This window comes from Lepisma saccharinum, chromosome 14 (genome assembly GCF_977018435.1).
Source record: "Lepisma saccharinum chromosome 14, izLepSacc3.1, whole genome shotgun sequence".
NCBI classification, from domain to species: domain Eukaryota; kingdom Metazoa; phylum Arthropoda; class Insecta; order Zygentoma; family Lepismatidae; genus Lepisma; species Lepisma saccharinum.
This window is the reverse complement of record NC_139242.1, coordinates 42,384,633-42,405,355: the sequence shown is the minus strand read 5'-3', so window position 1 is coordinate 42,405,355 and position 20,723 is coordinate 42,384,633. Positions and strand designations below refer to the sequence as shown.

The 20,723-nt window shown below is 40.1% G+C and overlaps 1 protein-coding gene across 1 annotated transcript in view; it reads left to right on the top strand.

Moving 5' to 3' along the window:
- The window catches only part of LOC145998814 (facilitated trehalose transporter Tret1-like), a 104,047-nt gene extending 90,754 nt beyond the window's left edge, over positions 1-13,293 (top strand). Inside the window, exons 5-6 of the mRNA XM_083135454.1 lie at positions 1,722-1,907; positions 9,285-13,293. Of these exons, the coding sequence (XP_082991580.1) occupies positions 1,722-1,907; positions 9,285-10,336 (1,238 nt within the window). The 3' untranslated portion in view covers positions 10,337-13,293. The remainder of the gene's footprint in view (positions 1-1,721; positions 1,908-9,284) is intronic.
- The last annotated feature ends 7,430 nt before the right edge of the window (positions 13,294-20,723 follow it).

The window sequence follows — 20,723 nt, the reverse complement described above, 5'->3', positions numbered from 1 at the left end:
AACCTAGAAAGAAGAAAACTACAAACGGAGGGATAGAGATGTAACTAAAAGAACAAAAAGGAAGAATAAATAAGAAATTTTATCTGAGAAAACCGAAGTACAGTTCGGTGATAATTTACGTACACTACGATTGGAGAGTAATCATCTTACTTTAAACTTTATATGCAGTCCCAATTAGGTCTAAGCATAAGTAAATACAGAATATATACAAATATTTCCCAAATTACAGTGCAATACTTTTCCTAAAAAACACCAGCATATTGCAAATTTATAAAGCGAATGAAAAACTTTGTCAACTTCCAACTTTTGTTACATTACAAAAGCAGATTTCTGTAACAATTATGTTCGAGTCTTTTTTTTTTTTGTAACCACTCTGTATTTTTTAAATATTAGGCGCATCCAGAAAGTTAGTTTCCCTGGGGTTGTGCACAAAAAGGAAACATTATTTCATTCAATGATTTATTGCCACAGATACAGCACTTGTCCAGTTACTTGTCAACATAATTCTCACCGGAATTTAGGCACTTGTCATAGCGTGGGATCAACTTCTGTATATCTGCGTCTTAGAAGTCCGCCGCCTGGGCGCCGAACCACTGTGTGACACTCGTCTGAACCTCTTCGTCGCTGTGAAAATGTTGACCGGACGAACTTTTTCAGGTGAAACAACAGGTGGTAATCACTGGGAGCGAAATCCGGGCTGTATGATGGATGATCGAACACCTCCCAACCGAACCTGTTCATAAGGGCAGCAGTGCGCATAACCATATGCGGCTTCGCATTGTCGTGCAGCAAGATCACCCCGGTACTGAGCTTACCGCGTCGCTTATTCTGAATGGCTCGTCGCAATGTCCCCAGTGTTTCACAGTAGCGGTTAGCGTTCACAGTCTCACCTCTGGGCAGAAACGCGATGAGCAGAATGCCTTGTCTGTCCCTGAACACCGTGCACATCACTTTTCGCGCCGACACAGTCTGTTTGAACGTCGTCCTGCATGGAGATCCACTGTGACGACAATGCATGGACTGCTGCTTGCTTTCTGGGGTGCTGTATGCAACCCACGTTTCATCCCCTGTGATGATCCGGTAGAGAAAATCGTCATCATCATGGTAACGCTGCAGAAATGTCAGCGCCGTGCCCATGCGTTTTCCTTTGTGTTCGCGCATCAGTTGTTTCGGCACCCACCGAGCACACAATTTCCGGAACAAGAGGCGTTTGGTAACAATGTCGTGTAACAACGACCGAGAAATCTGCGGGAAATGACTGCTAAGTTCCATGATCGTGACGCGACGATCCTCCAATATGCGCTGCTGCACCTGCTCCACAAGCTCGTCCATGACGGCCGATGGCCGCCCACTGCGCTCGTCGTCGTGCACATTTTGCCAGCCTTCCGTAAATGTCCTGCACCAACGACGCACCATTTGCTTGCTCATGACGTCTGGCTCATACACCTGGCACAGCTGACAATGAATTTCGATCGGCTGTATGTTTTGTGTGTTCAAGAACTTGATCACCGAACGAACCTCGCACGCGGCGGGAGTTGGAATAAGAGCCGCCATGTTTCATCGCTGGGACATTCACTAGCCAGGGCATATGCCTCTCACGCATGCGCAAAACCGGTTTCAATACGCATCGCCTGCCACCTGTGGGCGAGTGGGAAACTTACTTTCTAGATGCGCCTAATATTTACTTTCCTTCCTATTAATTTTTTCTCCCATTCTTTTAGCTAGCGTTCTACCGATCACAGCCCCTGTTGGCTCTTTTCTCATTGGCTGGACGATGGACGTGCTAGGAAGGAGAACAGCCATTAGAATTGCAACCTTTCCGTTCATCCTGGGGTGGATTATAATAGCAACTGCTCAGGGGGTTCCAGCCTTATGCCTAGGCAGGGTCATCACAGGATGTGCAGGTGGTAAGCAATGTTTATTTATTTATAAATAATTTACAAAGTGTCATTATCCCTATCTCCTTTGAGTTTTGAACTTCATTGTGGCGAACACTAGGGAAGATATTGGAGGCATTATATAGATTTCCAGGTGTTTTGTGTAGTTTCAAAAATACATCATTTTAAAAAGTATCAGAAACATAAGAACACTATTTGGATACTTAAAACAAATATATTGGTGAAAATAAGTGGAGTTAAGGCACTCAAAAAAATTTGAAACATAACAACAACAAAGATAATTATATCATATTTAAATCATTTATTTCCCTTTCACCTGACTTCTGAGAATAATTTGTTCCCTAACAAAAATATCTCATAACGTTTATACAAATTCAGTTTTCTGAAAAATCTTTAACAAAATAGCTTCAAAATTACTTCTGAAAATTAAATTATTATTCTTCTATTCACATAAACCTTTGGAACTGGTCCACTAGGGTAGCTCCTTGGGTTGCTCATGGGAATCACACTGTACGAGTATTTGCAATTATTAAGTACTTACAATAAAATGAAAGATATCCCTTTGTAAATTACGTTGCATCGAACACAATACCAAATTAGAAAATAACAAACATAGTTTCCTAATCAGGGAGACTTAATTTTATTCATGGAACTGTTTATGAAGAAAATTGTAGAGTTCTCATTGTACCAGCACAGTGAAGAAAATATTAAGTAAGTTATGTTCGTTATATAAATGTTTAATAATTACAAGGCGTACGCCTAGTTTTAAAGTAATTAATTAGATAGAGCTGTGACACCATTGCCAAGATATTTGCGCGACTGGTAGCTGTACTGATAACAATGTCTTTTGATCGCAGATGACCATGGGTCGCCATTACCTGGTTGCCTATTGCACTCTGACCCTGAATATTCTGAAATTGACATGTGTCCAGTTACAGATCAAGAAATTTGTAACAGTGTTTCATGTATTTGTTCTTGTTGGGTAATAACAGAGTCGTCGTAATAACTTTACTGCAAGACGTTTTACGTCTCATTTCATCATCTCACATTACCTTGCTCAATACATTTTTCGATTATTCATACATGAACAAATAATGTTAAGTATTGGCGTTAGAAATTGGCTGTAGAACAAAAAAAATGATAAGGCGCGTGTTACAAAGTACAATAATAATTCGTTAAAATGAAAATAATCAGTAGAACAATGGAAAATGAATGAGTAGTGTGTGGTTTTGAATATTTTATAGCTAATGTTAGTAACAATATAAGTAATATAATGTGCATTTATGCACTCTCAAAACAGCGAATTTTCGTGTTGTCTACACCTTATTCTAGTAATGTATGGTATCCCGCCCCACCCAAACACAAGAGAAATTAATTCGCCCACTGACTTAATTCCTGTTGTTCCCTGTGGAACATAGGGCATCAAGAAAGCATCCCCACCTGGTCCTACTGAAGGCAATTCTCTTCACTGCATTCCAGCTCTTTCCTTCCTCCAAGGCCTCAGGATGAACAGATCTTCGCCACGTCTGACTAGGCCTCCCTCTTTTCCTTCTTCCCTGCGGGTTCCAGTCTAGTGTTTCTCTCTCTCTCTCGGTAGCCTCATTTTTCTTCCTCGACGTATGCCCTATCCAATTCCATTTTCACCGCTTTATCTGTATGGACACCTCGGTTTCTCCAGTCTTTCTCCAAAGTTCTTGGTTTTCAATCACTTCTGACCAACAGATATTCAAAATTTTTCTGAGGCAGCGATTGATGAAGATCTGTAGTTTAGAGGTGATCGTTTTTGTTACCTTCCATATCTCAGACCCATAAAACAGCACAGACTTAACATTACTTCGAAAAATACGAAGTTTGGTCTTCATAGATATTGTCTTGCTTTTTCATACTGGATAGAGACTCAACAAAGGTTCCGTTTGCCTTTTGAATACGTTGAGAAACATCCTGTGCAGCCCCTCCGTCTTTTGCCACCGCACTACCTAGGTAAGTAAAGCTATCCACATCTTAAATATTCTCTTCACCGATATTAAACGGACCTGTTTTTGTGGAGTTGATCCCTAGCGTCTTGATCTTCTTAGAGTTAATAACAAGTCCTACTTTCTCTGCATTTTCTATCAAATGTGCTAGTTTTGTTTGCATATCACCATGTGCTTCAGACAAGAAACACAAGTTGTCTGCAAAATCAAGGTCTTCTAGTCTGTTATTCAATCCCCATTTGATACCACGTCTTTTCCCTCCTAGTACATTTCGCATCATTGCATCGATGACAGTCAGGAACATTGTGGGTGATAATATACAACCTTGCCTCACTCCAGACTGCATGTTATTGGCTCAGACACATAACCCTCATGTATAACTCTTAATGTATAATCACGATAAGTTTCTTGGATAAGACCAAGAATTTTTTGTCGGCACTCCCATAACGTTTCACTTCCTTCCACATTGCCTTTCTGTTGCTTTTCTTCTATATACTTTGCTGTTGACCGACTCAAATGTTTCTTGAAGTCAACGAAAATTGTATAGAGACGAGATGATCATTCTATACATTATTGCTCCAAATTATGCGCAGTGTGTTAACTTGATCGATACAAGAGCGATTTGGTCGAAAACCTGCGTGTTGTCTTCTGAGTCTCAAGTTAACATGTTCTTTAATTCTGTTTAAGATAGCTAAATCTAGTGAAGACCTTACTTGGAGTGGAGAGAAGTGCAGTACCTCTCCACTTGTCACATTTAGGTGTATTCCCCCTTTTCGGTAGCTTCACCAACAGGCTACTCCTCCAGTCCTTAGGCATCTCTCCCTCAATCCATATCTTCTCAAATAAGGGCTGCAACAGATTTGTCGCGGTGTTATGGAATAAGGCTCCTTTTTGCATCCTTGTCCATCAATATACCTACACCATCATGGCTTACCCCTTCACCCTCAGGTCTTCCAGAATAACTCCTTCATGGGTTAACACCTTTCTAAACTCTGACCATCTTACTTCACTTATACTAGTAGTAGGGCCGCCGTTAGGGAACGCGAGGCCCTGTGCGAACCATATCCGCGAGGCCTTTGTGTTATGTAATGTTAAAATATCGATAACATCCGTATCTCGTAAAATTCTTCTCTAGCGCCAACCTGGTTATTGGAATTGTGTAATTATTACCTATTGTTAAGCACGAGTATCGCCTTTTAGTACAAATTAAATTTAAAATTTGGCAACCAGCTATTCTTAATGACTGCTGATTGAGACCTTGTTTTAGCGATACAAGCCCTAGAAAAAAAAATGTTATCCTGTGTGTTCCCAGCCATGTATAAGAAATTTACCCTTGTTGTTGATATGTATTTTTTCTGCCAGAAAACGCACTAAATACGGAAAGAGGATGACAGCAAGAGCCGGCCCTAGGGAGTGGTAACTCGGGCGCTCACCCGAAGGGGACACCCCGCTAGATAAAAATAATAGTTTGTGTTCATTTTTTTTACGAGTTTATAGGATGCTGGTGCTTCCAATTAAGTAACTAATCTGATATAACCTGCATTCGTATCTTATTTTGACATACTTGAACATATCCAAAATTACTGAAATCGTAAACAAATTAGCTAAGACATAAATATAGTGTTCTAAATATTTGTATCACAAATACATAACATATATTGTTTGTTTACTTATAGAATGAAATATGATATGAAAATATTATTTTATGGAAACAATGCAAATTCACTACAGTGTCAAAATTCAATGAATAGTAAAGAAAACAATTATTATATTGGATATGATTAAATATTGCTACTTCTATAGTTAAAGTGACAATATATTGAACATTCTCCATTTTACAATTAAATATGTTCTAGGGGTACATGAGATTGACTGAGTGATCGATTTGTTGTTTTAAGTTCACTTTATGCCCAGATAGGCTAATCGTGACTGGACCAACAGTTTACAGTGGGATCCGAACCATTGTGCCATTTGCCTCCACCTGGTATCAAACCCAGGACCCCTTGATTATAACGAAACGACGTACATCAGAATGAAAACGAAATGAACATGTAATAGTGTTTACATTATGATTTTGTAGGACACCTGTACTTCAGACTAAGGAACAAAATTGAAAAAAAATATATAATAATTATACTTCTCGCGAATATTTTATGCCCCAGGCCCCGTAATGCAAGATTATGCTCTGCCAAATACTTAAGGACATACAGTATTCGTTTGAAGACCTTACGCTAGTGCTGCTTTTCCTGTGAAATCATCAGTCCCTGTTGCTCATCAATAGTTATGTTTTTCTGCAGTCTAAATTCACATTCGGTCCATTTTTTAAGGACTTTCTGATATTTCATGGTTTTGTAGTCGATAGCTAGCCTTCAATCATCGCAGCCTTCATTTGCCAGCATGCTCCCGTCCTTCTTCCCAAACAGCTTACAAGAACAGAAAATCTTATCTTTCCTCTTCGAGTACATCAATCACCTTCTGTCGACAGTTTCCCCATTTTGCATAACACGCTTATAATGTCTAGGTGAAAAGTATCGATTATCATCATTAATTGGGTAATCATGATTTATGATGCGAATTGGGTCTTTTTCAATGATTGAATCAAATTCGGAACTGTTTAAAACTAACGTCGACTCACGTGGATCTAAAAGCAGAGGCGATTTGTCACCAGTCTCAGAAGATGAACATGAAACATACTCCTCCTCGCAATTAGTTCCTACATTTGGCACCTGGTTCACAGACGAGCTACATTTAAGGTCACCGCCGCCACTGGTACATACGACTGGTCGACTTGGACTATATCGCGAACACACTCCGTAATACCACCACCATCAACAGTAACACTAAAACACTTGACTTCAAGTGTATCTACATTATTTCCGTCTATCGTGGCGAAATTTGAAATGGAAACTGTATTTACAGGCAGCAAGATTTTCTCGAGGGAACCCTTCGGACTTTTTAAAAACGTGTATTTTTGCCCCCCCTTTTTTTATTTTTAGCCTTTTAGAATCCAGCCAGATTCAAATTTACGAAATTTGTCCCATTCCCTAGACATTCGTATAATCGCGATTCTACACACTCTCACACACTACTGTGTCAAACAAGAATGACTTGAAATTTGTTGACACTTCGGCATGGTTGTAAAACCGGGCAAAATCTGGAAACGTTCCTTCTCTGGGAGGGTTTGAGAGGCAATAAAAATAAAGTTCTCATATCTCCAGATCTTTTCTATTTCGTTCATCTTGGGGGGCAATATGCCAACCCAAGGTCTTTTGACCTGCACACCGCTTGCCTTGAGAGGCCTGTTTCTGAAGCCCCTTTTTGGAAATGGATGAAGTTGTAAAGTTTGACGTCAGAGGGAGGGAAAACCGCGGAAGAAAACACAGTACACCCCTGATTAAAAAGTGAAATAACATTGTGTAATTTTTGTTGTATTCGTTTGTTCCTTATGATTTATTTTTGTAGGATTTTCATTTGATATCTAAGTTTGAGACTGTCGTAAAGTACAGTAAAACGCAATATTAAAAAACTGATAATTCCATATTTTCTTCCGACAAGGAGTTTCGAAAAATTATTGAGAAGACAAATTTGACGTGGCAAATTCTAATTTTTTTACAAGCGCTATTTACAATCTGAAGTGCTTGGAATATCACCAAATAAGGGACAAAAGATTGACGCCAATCCTGTGTTGCGAATTGCTCGTCTAGATAATCGGGAAATTACTATACATGCAGAAAAGCTCAAATAAAAACATAATGAAAATGAATTCTTGTAAACTGAGGTTTGCTTAAATACTGTAGTCATATTTCAGTGCATAAAAGTGACAGGCAAATTATTGATTGTGCCAGCAATGGGACTGTTGTCAAACTATGTTTATGCCTACTTTTCTTATTTTACGTAACTTTTCTGCCTCTTCAGTTAAATCGTAACGATGAGCATGAATGGCGCTTATATAGAATTGAAGAAGAGACACTCACAGGGGAACATCCAAGCCCACGTCAGGATTCGAGCAAGTGCATTTTTTAAAAATTAGATATTTGAATCGTAGGAATTAAAAAAAATGGGATGATATGAGTGAAGCAAAAGAACTGAACTAATCTTTAATCTCAAAATTCTTCAAGTAATGCTGCTACAAATAACTCGGTGGCGCAAGAGCCGCCTTAGGGGCACAGCCTGCCAATCAGCTTTTCTTTGGGTGACCCGTGGTGAGCGCATCGAATCCCATCGCCGCTATTTTCTGGCTTTCGAGACTGGAGCCCGCTACTGCTTCTTTTCAAGTAGCTCCTTAATTGTTCTCACGATGCTGGGTTAACACCAAAATCTAGAGCGCTACCCAGTAGACTTCGCGGGAGCCCTCTTCACAGTAATAGGTACGCTTACATTTATGTCTTTAATATAAAATAACATTCTCCTAATTTCATCTAATCACCATTCATCATCGTCGCCACGATCAGGTCAGAAAACAGAGAAATGCATTTTTTATCCTTTGGGTACCTATTTGCCTATTTGATTCAGAGGTTTTTGCTGACTACAAATCCGCACCCCTACCATTATTCTCGAAAACAAGAGTGTTACCTGCTTTGCACTAATTGGGTATTTATTAGGCACTTGGTAGAGGGTTTCATCTTGCCGCTGCGGTTGTAAACACGAAAGGTTGTAGTAAAGAGCCCAGTGGACCTTCAAGGCTTTGATGCCGACTCTTGTTTTTGTCTTTTCGCTGAGCGGCACACCCTCAAATTTGTTGGGCCTCATTTTCCAGAGAAATAACCATTTTACGATGCCTGTCCTCGGTCGAACATTAGACAGGAAATCAGGGGAAGTTGGAGTCACAAATGGGTCGTTGATCCTTGTCGGCCAATTTTCACTGGTGGGTTGACATAGTTGTCTGTTACCAGAAATACAACTTTGTTATGACGCAACTTTTCTTTTCACAACAATTATGTTTTTTTTCTTCCTTCTATTCGAGTGCAATCGCGTCTGCACAAAATATGAGCTATAACTGATTTGGAAGCGCAAAGCGCGACGCACTGTTGGGTGCCACGCGTCGCACACCCCTAACGGCGGCCCTGCCTAGTAGGATGCTTAGACCATAACTCTTCATGCACACCACTGCCTGTTGTAGTCTTCTACTCTCCCGCAGGGTTCTTACATTCCATATTCCAATCTTCCTTTTCCTTTTCGACTTCCTCTTGTTGATGTTTCTTTAATAGTGTGATCTAAAGTGTGCGGGTTATTAGCCCACAACCCGGTCTTGGTGATGGGGCTGCCATCTAAGCCTCCAAGTAAGCAATTCGCCCACTGCAGATGTGATATTTCTTGGCTATGAAACAATACGAATTCAAACACTTAAAAAAACTATGAAATGGCTGTTGAATTCAAGACATACACAAATATGTTTATTTTCTCTCTTCAATAGGTATGGTGACTCCTGGAGTAGTATACGTTACAGAAATATCACATCCAAGTCTCCGTGCTACATTAACAAGCATGAGCGCCATTTTCGTTTCTCTCGGAATTTTGGCAGTATACATTCTGGGTGCAGCCGTGCACTGGCAGATAGTGGCTGGCATTTGCTCTGGATTCCCTCTAATCATCCTCGTAGCCATGAAGTTCCTTCCGGAAAGCCCCAGCTGGTTGGCAGACAAAGGACGAACGATGGAAGCGAAGGCAGCGCTCAAGTGGTTCTATCCCAATCGTCTCGTGGACTCGCAGATGGAAGCCATCTTGGATTCTCGAAGAATCGAGAGGAAGAAACGGACATTGCGCGAACAAATATACACACTGAGAAATCCAACGTTCTGGAAACCTTCCGTTATTCTCTTTGTGTTCTTCTCCTTTCAGCAGTTTTCAGGTGTGTACATAGTATTATTTTATATGGTGACTCTTTTCCAGAAAGTTATGGACAACCTAAACGAATACGCGGCAAGTATTGTGGTTGGAACTTTGCGTGTTCTTTTGTCAGTGGTATCGACTGTTGTGTCCAAGAAGATAGGCAGGCGTCCACTAACTTTCATATCAGGAATCGGGATGACGATATCCATGTTGACAGCAGGCACGTACCTTTACTTGCGGCCCCCGGGAACGGAAAGAGACTGGGTACTTCTGAGCTGCATACTCTTCTACGTTTGCATCAGCTCAATAGGATTCCTGATTGTCCCTTGGGCGATGTCTGCAGAACTATACCCCATCGAGTTCAGAGGATTTGGTGGAGGCCTCGCGTACGCTTCTGCCCACATTCTTATGTTCCTAAGCGTAAAGAGCTACCCTCAGCTCTTGTCTACGATTCAAATTTACGGAGTTCTGTGGTTTTTCGCTGCCGTGGCTGCTCTTGGTATCGTGTTTGTGTTCTTCTTTCTGCCTGAGACAAGGAACAAGACTCTTCAAGAAATACAGGCTCGATTTGAGACTAGGTTAAGGCCGGAAGAAAATTACAGACCTGCTACGGCAAAGGATACAGTGAATGCGTAAAGTTTTGTCCATTTTTGTACAAAATAAGATAATGAGAGACTGGTTTGTAAATTCGTAAGCCATTACTTTTTGCGTGTAGCATTCGTGCCTTAACTTGTGCGACGAGAAACACAAAAATGAAGAGTTGGCTATCCTCAGGATATGAACGATAAATGTATGTAAACTTGAGTGACGAGTTACACATAAGAACTACAGTATGTCATGCTTTTAACCCCCCCCCCTCCTCACACACACACAAATATTATTGGTTCTGTAAAGACACAGCCAAGATAGTATCTAGTCATTCCAAGAATGGGTTATTTCGACATTTTTCGACCTTCTGTTAGAGTGGGAGTGATTGTAATAAATCGTCGTATTTGTCACAACATGCAGTGTATCTATCACCAGTGTGTGTAGCTCCATGGAGTTCAAGCTATGGCAGTAATATTGAAACATAAAAATGTTGCATGGGTTAAACATCAAATGACTTCGTTTTCAATGGAAGCGGATGACACCACGTAAGATTTGCTATTTCAGCATTTGCTCGGAGTGGCTTAGCAAAGCCACAGCTTCAAATGGCATGGAGGTGATTTAAAGTACTCAATTTTAATCGAACATTATCCTTGTCTATACTTTTACCGACCTCCGTAGCGTAGTAGTTATCGCAGTGTGCTACAATGCCAGAGGTCCCGGGCTCGAATCCCGGTGTCGGCATAGGTGCTCTTTGTGAGCATCTTTTGATAAATCCATCATATCATCATTCATCCTCATCTTCGCGACTAGCCAAAAGTGACAGAAAAGCGAAGTAAACTAAACCAAATCAATGAGTCGAAACGTAGAGTCAGAATAACTATAGTAAAAGCAATAGACAATGAATAAAATCCAATTAACATTGCACGCCAATAAAGAACCAAGAACCATTGTAACTAACATTTATAGAAGTGACCATGGGCGTATTTAAGGGGGAGGGGATTCAACGGGTCCAACCCACCCCCCTCCCTTATGGTTCAATAAAATTACCAGATTACCTGTTCTGTCGGCTTGTTCATAAAAATTTCTTCGCACTTATTTTATTCTCCTAACTTCGAGACGTATAGGACGGGATACGGATGGGAAGAAAATTACGTAATTTCACACACTAGATGGGACTGCAGACCAAATGGCTGCAATTTCCTGATAGTTTCTGAATCTCCGCGATAGGTCATATTTTTTTTTCCTTTGCGTTTTCTTACAGGAATTTGGTTTTTAAAAACGCAGTGCGAGAAAACCAGGGAAACACCGTAACATTCTCAAGTTGTTTGACACAAGATGAATTGTGGAATTGTATTCACTAATTATAGAAATTACAGACCTTACAATTTACTAGTACAGAAATATTTCAGCAAGCTCTTCAGTTTCTTCACTGTGTAACCTGTGGGGAGTTTGAAACATCTTCACTAGTTCTAACCAAATTGTTTTCATGCAATGGAAAAGGGCACCTCAAAAGGGGATAAGGGGTACTGTGAACATGTTAGTATTCTAACCGAGATATTAAAAATAAAATTGACCCCCCTAATCATGGACGTCCGCAGATTTTTTCCACGGAGGGACAAGCAATGTATTTTTTTTATGGGGCATATTACCCCGATAATAGTGTTGCTCCCTCAAAAAACACCACTTGAATTTAAAATTATTGCATTCCCGCATTCACATTATAATAATTAATGTAAATTACTGTAACTGAAATCAAATTATAAGTGTGAAATATATGCTTTTAGATTGACATTTGTTTTCTAAGGGAGAAGTGTGGCCATCCTTGTCCCCCCCCCCCCAGATGTCCATTCCCCTGTAGTATACTTTCGCCTAGAAATTTAGTGTAGAGAAATCTTATTGTCGTTATTAAACGATATTATATTTTCAAGCTGATGAAAGTTGAAAGCAACTACGGGGAAAGGGGATGCAGTGGACGGAAATCAATTCGGGGGGGGGGGGGGGGCAAATATTTAAGTAAAAGAAAGTAAGGCTAGCCGAATTTAAGAGTAGCAGGACAAAAGGACATTCAAGATGGTATTAGTTTTTACGTCTTTCTTGCATTATTTCTTCCAGACTACCAAGAGAACCTACAGTGGGGCACACAGGGGTAATTGCCCACTCAATTTAAAATTTTACCGGGAGTTGGCCCTCGGCGCCAAACAATCTAAATGAAAAAAATGTAAAGAGAATGACATGATGCCCCATGAAATTTTTCGTGCCCTATTAAATCAATATTGTTTTCAGTTTGCAAAGATTTGGATCAAAAATTTTTCTTGCTCGCTTCGCTCGCATTTTTCTCCTTTTCTGTACTGCATTGTAAATTACTAGAAAGAGAGAGAGAGAAATAATAACAAGTAAGAACTTCAAACTGTAGCTGCTAAACAGTTTTGTCTTGAGGTTTTTCTTTCCAGACTGAACTTTCATCAAGGCTTTTCTCTCCGTGGGTCTGCGCTCAATGATATACTTTGAATAGATTTCTGTTTCTTTTTAAGAAGTGTAAAGAATATAATAATGGAAATGTATATAGTACTCACAACTTTGTCGGGTCCAGCACCTACCCCCCCCAGAACAAGTTCAGGTCAGCCGTGTACCGGATTTTCACTTATGAAATATAGCAACCGTAATCATACCAAAAGTTGAACCCCCCCCCTTTACGTGAACTATATATACGCCCATTGAAGTGCTTATAGCTGTCCTTCATACAGGTAGATACATTGTACAGTAGTGTTCAACATTTGTAGTTCATGATTACTTTTCTAACTACGATAACAGTATTGTTCTGTGATACACAGTATTTTATTTGTTATGATCAATTATCAGAAACTGAAAATTGTGCTTCTCATTAAATGCGCAATCTTATTAAAAAACTTACACACTATTATTGTTTACAAATATTATATCACATTGTCACCTGATAGATTTTACAATAAAATGATTATTTTGAACTATAAAAGCAGAGTTGTTGCCTTTATATGTATAATAATAATAAAAAATAAATATGAGCTCGGAATGCATTTGTTCATTTATGACAATCAACGCCCAAAATTCAATTACTGAAATATTTTATTATATTGTATAATAAGTACACATTAGGAAAAAGATTTTGCAGAAAAGCTTGGTTTACTTTTGGACGATTTGGAACTATCCAATATATACTTTGCGTAAAAATATAATTGTTGACTTTGAGTTGGAATCATTTAAATTGTAAACCAATATTGAAAACCATGTTCATGGTCATTGGAAACGGAGTGCCTGCAGGAAGGGTGAAGGGGAGGGGGAGGGTAAGAAAAATTGACTACTTTTCCTTCCTTCCTCCCTGGTAGGTATTTGTAATTTCTTGTCTGTTTCTTTCCTTGTATCTTCTTTCTAGCCTTCGATAGTCTTTTCAGGTTTTTACTTCGTTCGTGTTTGCTTCCTCTCTTCTTGATCATTTCTTGTTTTGTTTTCCTCCAATTTTCTGTTTCCTCTACATTATTCCTTACTCAACTTCTATTCCTCTTCCTTCTTTCTCCCTCTCTCTTTCTGCCAGTTTTCTTCTGTATTTCTGTCTATTTCTCTCTCTCTCTCTTCTTTATATCTTTCCCTTTTCTCGCTTTCCTACTTCTCTGCCACGTCTTTATTTAACTTCTCTCCCTTTGTGTGATTACGTCGCTTCTCTTTTCTGTCTTCGTTTCTCTATTTCTCCCTCTCTCTTTCTCGCTTCTTTTATTTCTTTCTATTTGTTTCGCTATCCTACTTCTCTGTCTCTCTTCTTCGTCTTTAGTTTTCTTCCATAACTCTGTGTGTTTGCGTCGCTTCTGCATTTCACTTCTTTTCTCCTTCCAGTCCCGATTAGCTTTCTGTGCATAAAGTGAACTTAAAGAAACAAAGTAAGTGTATTCGAAGTTTTAGATAACCGCCATTTTGAAGACGCCATTACAGACAAACGAAGGCTTAAAAACTTGGGGTCTGGGACGTTTTAGGTTCGGGAATTAATGTAGTATCCGCCCCAAAAGGGCACATTCTCCGCCGGAAGTGAAATATTTTCCAGCGTTCCGACCCCACTACTAAGATATAATTAAATTTGTTAAGTGAAGACGATGCTTATGAGTGGCAGAAGACGTCAGCAGAAGGGGCAAGCTAAAGAGAGGAACACGGATAGCCAGTCCATTATGAAGCATCATGTACGAGTAGTTTATTAACGTAGGTAAAATTCAATATGCTATTTTCTTCTGTTGGAGTAAGCTGACTCGTTTAAAATGCAGTCGACGAGTTTGGATGTGTGACGAAAGGAAATGATAGCCCAAGTCCCTCTGATAATCGTGTGATGATAAATATGAAGGGGCAAAGCAACAGGGACAGTAGAATGAGTGTTTTCTAACTAGGAGATAAATGAATCGTCTATTATCAGGTCAAGTGTCAGCTTGATAAGGTTACGTACATGTAGGCAGTGTTGCCAGAACATCCATATTTCTTCTTGCATTAATTCAAACCTAATCATCATAGTCACCCTTTTTCCTGTGTCCTTGGTGACGCACCATACATGATATCATTTTTTGCATTTGATAAAACTAGTCACGTCTTCCTGCGTCTCTTCGCCCAGAATGAGGAATAGGCTTTATTTTGCAACAAGTGACCTCCGTGATGGAGTGTTTAGCACAGCGCTACGACGCGCGCGATCACGGGTTCGAATCCTGGGTATGGATATTCTTTGTATCACTTCATCAATGTCATCATCACTCATCCTTATTTTCGCGATTAGCCAAAAGTGGCAGAAAGGAGACGCCAAATAAAATTTAAAAAAGTAAAATGAATCAAATTGTTTGCAACAAAACGTCCGGCAAGAGTCTAGTGAGAGCTTTGAGCGGTGCTGCTGTGTTCATATAATTTCCAGGATGGAGTCCTGGTCTCGATATCAGTGTTCATTTTGCGGATGGCCATCGATTTCATCTAATCCCCATCGGGGTTACATTGTGTTGTTTTGGAATATATTTAAAATTGGATTCGCCTAAAGAGACAGAAAAACGACGTAATAAAATAACATACAAAGATTCAGCTCCGTACACCACTATTCCACAAGAAGATGATCCCAACTGGTTGATTGATTGATTTGCTTTATTTTGTAATGGACAAAATAATATGAACACCAATGCAATTGCAGAAAACGCGTATTAGTAGGGGGTTGGGCCCCCCTTGCCTGAATGACAGCTTGTATCCTACGTGGGATAGACAAATAAAGGTCCTGTACAGTGTGAACTGGAATACGTAGCCACTCCTCGCACAAAACAGTCTCAAGTTCCGAAAGTGTCATTGGAGGTGGAAACCGATTACGCACTTTGGCCTCCAAAATACCCCACAAAGGCTCAATGATGTTAAGATCGGGGGACTGTGGACACCAGATGAGATGTTCTACCTCACCACTGTGCTAATCAAACCATGCATCAACGCACCTAGCAGTGTGAATAGGGGCGTTATCATCTTGGAAGATGGGGCATGCATCGGGAAACAAAGTCTGAACCATGGGATGGAGGTGGTCACCCAGGATGGTGCAGTACTTCTCTGCGTTGATTCTCCCACGCAGGACGACAAGTGGGCCAACACCATTCCAAGATATAGCCCCCCAAACCATCACAGACCCCCCACCATGTTTCACGGTAGGCACTAAGCAGTCAATATCAAATGCTTCAGCAGGAGTTCTCCACACATAAACACGTCCTGTGGTCTGAAATAATGTGAAAGACGATTCGTCTGACCATATCACATGTTCCCATTGCTGCTGTGTCCAATTCTTGTGCTCTTGGCACCACCTTCTTCGTGTCACTGCATTACGTGGAGTCACCAACGGTTTGGGGATGGCAACTCTGCCATGAATGTTCACAGAATGCAGCTCCCTTTGAATGGTTTTCGTCGATACAGGGTCCTGGAGGTGATTGTTCATCTCTGTGGTTATCTGGACAGTGTTGACTTGTGCTTTCGAGTCACTATTCGCTTCAACACACGTCGATCCCTTTTGGATAACTTTGTTTTTCGCCCACTATTCTCCTTTGCAGACGTTGTCTTTCCATGTTGTCTGTAGGCTGTCAGAACAGTTGACAATATGCTCCGTGCTACACCAACAAGTGTAGCTGTTTTTGTCACAGATGCTCCAGCCAGGCGGGCTCCTATGATCATGCCTCTTTTGAAGTCTGAAAGGTCGGACATACCTGCATTTGACGGATAGCTGACTGCTCGCATGCAACTCTCACACCAGCTTCTGATAGACTGATATGTTTGCTTTCATCGCCACTAGATGGTTGAAATCTCTGCTGAGTGTTGTTCCTTTTCCACGACGGCGTATATAGGCCTTTGCAAACCAAGGTGTTCATATTATTTTGTCCATTACCTGTACTTCGCTTTTTGTGCCACTTTTGTCTAATTTGCGAAGATGGGGATGAGCAGTGGCGGCGCTTAGGTTCCAAAACTGGGGGCAAGGTGCCAAAACTGGAATTGGGGCCAAGACATTATATTTCCCTTTGTAATATAAGGTTTAGCATAATGCGGGGGCAAATGTGGCAAAAAGTGGTGGGGAGGCAACTTCCCCTAATCGCCGCCACTGGGGATGAGTGATGATGTGATGAAATTGATGAATGGACACTCACAAACATCCATGCCCAGGCCTGGATTCGTACCCGGGACTCCTGGCTTCGTAGCGCGATGTGCTAATCACTCTGCCAGTGCCACGGGGGGCGGCTGAGATCCCAACTGTATGAAAATCACAGGTACATGGTCCCTTCTGAAGGTAAATTTTGCTGGTGTCTTTATAATAATTGGGGTAAAGTAAAGTCACAGAGGACAATAATTAGATCAATCAGTGACTGATAGTTGTGGATTATGGGACACATCAATGATTGATTGATTTCGTGGTTTAAGTCCACTTTATGCACAGTAAGGCTAATCGGGACTGGACCTACAGTTTAAAGTTGGATCCGAACCACTATATGTCTCCACCGGGAATCGAACCCGGGACCCCTTCATTACAAGGCGACGACGCTACCACTGCGCCATCGAGAAACCCCGTGGACAAACTTTTACAGATGGTTCGTGAAAATCTTATTCAGTGATGCTGCTATTGTTACCATTAATACAAACAATATAAAAAGCATGGATGAGTAGATGTACGTAAATATATTTTATATATATATTTTGCCTTTAAATTTCACTTAAGTCTGACAAGTAAGCAAAAAAAGAAATGAGTGACATGAAGTATTTTCAAATTTTTCCGATTGTGCTGTTGGCCTTGAATTACTGCTGGGCAGCTCCTCGAACGATATCGATACACAGAGTAATGTTACAAATGACGAAAGACTCAACGCTCAGAAAAAAAGCAATAACAATGTTCAGAAAAGAACAATAACAATACACAATGCTTGAAAAAAACCACCATAAATATGATGCGAGTCAAATATAACTGACGTGGCGTGCAACGTAATAATTGATTCTTGCACCGCGTGAGTTGCATATGACTCTCGCCCATAAAATAATTAAATATAACAATTTTTCATCAAATCATCAAGAAACATGTTGTATACAACGTTTTTATTATATTCTTGTTATAAAACATCGTGGCCCCAGGGAATTTTTCTTTCTCTATTGTGACAGTCAACGTGTTAGTACATAATTTCAGTAATTTTGCATATTTTTAAGAATGTCAAAACACTCTATGAAGTCTGGAAGAATCAGATTAGTTGTTTAATTGGAAGCACTAGTGTCCTATAAACTCACAACATACCGTACACAAACAATAATTTTTATCTAGCATTGCGGCCCCCTGAAGCGCGGTGCCATGGTTGCCTCTCTCACCTCTGTGTACAGGAAATAACCATAACCGCAAAACAAATTAGGAGTAAGCAAACAACTTCGAAGAAATGAGCGCTAAAAGAATTACCGTTAAAAGTAACGGAAAAGCGAAGGGAAGACCTATTGCTGATTAAACGCTAAAAGAAGTAAGATTTGAAGGAATAGCCACTGACAGAGTTAAACCCGTAGGGAATAAAGGCGAAGAAATGAGTTTGAGAACCTTGTCGCGAAATGTGTCCGAAACCTCTACATAGTAAAAAAAATGAGCAGGGAATGACAGTGAAATGGAACAACTTACGAAGCACGGAAGTTGAAAGAAATAAAAGTGCAGCGTTAGAGAGAGATATGTGAGAGAGGCAAACATAGACCGGTAAAGGGGAGAAAGATATATATATATATATATATATATATATATATATATAGAGAGAGAGAGAGAGAGAGAGAGAGAGAGAGAGAGAGAGAGAGAAGGAGAAGGTGAAAGAAGATTATATATATATATATATATATATATATACAAAGCGAAAAGTAAGAAGAAAGAGAGAAAAACAGCAAGAAATGGGCAGAGAGAGAAAGAGACAGGGATCACATAGAACGAATGGAAGGCGTGAGCGAAGCGCGAGAGAAGTGGAAGAGAATCGAGGAAAACAGAACAAGGAACAGAATTTCTTGGGGGAAATCATAGTTTACCTACCAATTCTACATATCTTCACACAAAAATGGGGGGATATTTTCGTTTGATTGACTTTTTATTGATTCTTAGTTATGGTTATTAGATGTTCAGCATCTACTTCATGATTTAACAACTTCCACAAGAACACTATTTCCTGTAGCAAACATGAAAGTGAGCCGTGCTTTTTCTTTCTTAAGCCCCTATCACACGGAACTGGATTTCTAGCAGGAATGCCCTAGTTTGCGCTGAACTGCCTTTCTAGGTAGTAATCATGGCCGCCTGGCTGACTGCTTGACTGGTTTGGAGGAATAGGACATGTTCTAATTGCTACTAGCTTTCCTCGACTGGATTCTGTGGAACAGCCAATCAGAGCAAAGTTTGGCCATGTAAAAGTAATCTGTGAGTTTGCAAAGGAGCTTCTTTTGTCTGTGGTTTCCGAGTACTGGCTGTTTATGTTATAGTTTCTCCGTTTCTCGATAAAAAAAAGTAAAGAGATGACGTGCAATGCATTCGTGTTCAGTTCATTAACATTTAGGTATTTATGCAAAGCGATGAGATGTGTACGTGACAAATATGATTAGCTGAAAATGAAAATCCTTATTATTACAAATGTAGTAATAAATGTTTGACTTTTTTTTTTTATCTTTTGTGAATGAATCCTGAGAATCTCATGTATGAATAATGCAAACCCGAGTTAAAAAGCTTGTTCGATACGCATTGATTACCATATTTTTTTCCGAGCCAATCTCTAGTTCATACTTTTATTTTTATAATAAAAGCACAAAGCAGTAATTCTCCTACAACATTCTTCAAATTGCTCGTCCACGTCCACCTTTAAGTCTCCTTTAGACGAAAGCATAAATGCTACGTAAATGCTTCCAAAAATCTTATAACAGATACTACTTTACAGTTTTACACCAAAGCATTTCATGGATCATTTCGGTTAGCTGTTCCAATTACAATGTATAATACATACAGCACGAAAGGCACGTCGAGTTACACCGTCTATGGTGAGTGCACGGTGTTTACAATTGAAAAAGCTAAAATATTCTTCCATACGTGTACAGTAAACGTTGTAAAGTATGTATTTTATCAGCGCCGTTCTTTTCTACCTAAAACCGATATTCCTCTCGGTTGAATAGTTATCGTATTTTAAAAGTGTGAAGTGATACGTTGTTTACATCTCACGCGGCCGCCATTATGGGAACAAAATACTATCAACAAGTACGGTGTAACAAGTATCGTGTGAGGCGAAAACTAGCAAATGGGTAACCAGCCCAGCGTCAACTAGAGCATTCCTACTGGAAATCCAGTTCCGTGTGATTCAGGCTTTAGTCTTTTAATTTCAAATGCAATTAAATGTTTCGAATGTCATGCGCCTTTCGACTGTTGCTAGTGTTGGATGATCTCAGGCACGATTAGTTTCACTTGTATGTGTTCCTGTGCTAAGAGTGACTGGATAATTGTAAAATTCTATCAGTTTTAAAGTTTAATTTTTAAAAAAATAAATCAAATTGTCCACATTCAAACAATTGCGTGTTTATGCAAACTATATTTGTGTGTGTATAGGGGGGGTATGATGAACAATTCATTTAGGGGGGACTTTGAACGACTTTGGGGGTGATGGGCACCCCTGACAAGGAAGGTAGAATAGACAGAGGGAAGCAACAAAGGAAGAGTGCAAGTAAAGTATATGGTCATTGCCTACCCGCGTGGTATAGAAGGACCGAAAACGGCCCGGAACAAGAATGTTCTGTCTGAGGCAGCTCTCAGCCCTGGCCTTTCAGAATAGAACGACACGTGTCGCTAGAAAGGGAACCCTCGATAATTCGAACCGATGAGATACACGTGAATGCCGCTTTTCGCTTGCGTGTGGCTCAGACCAGGACCTTTTCTCAATGGCGTGAATCG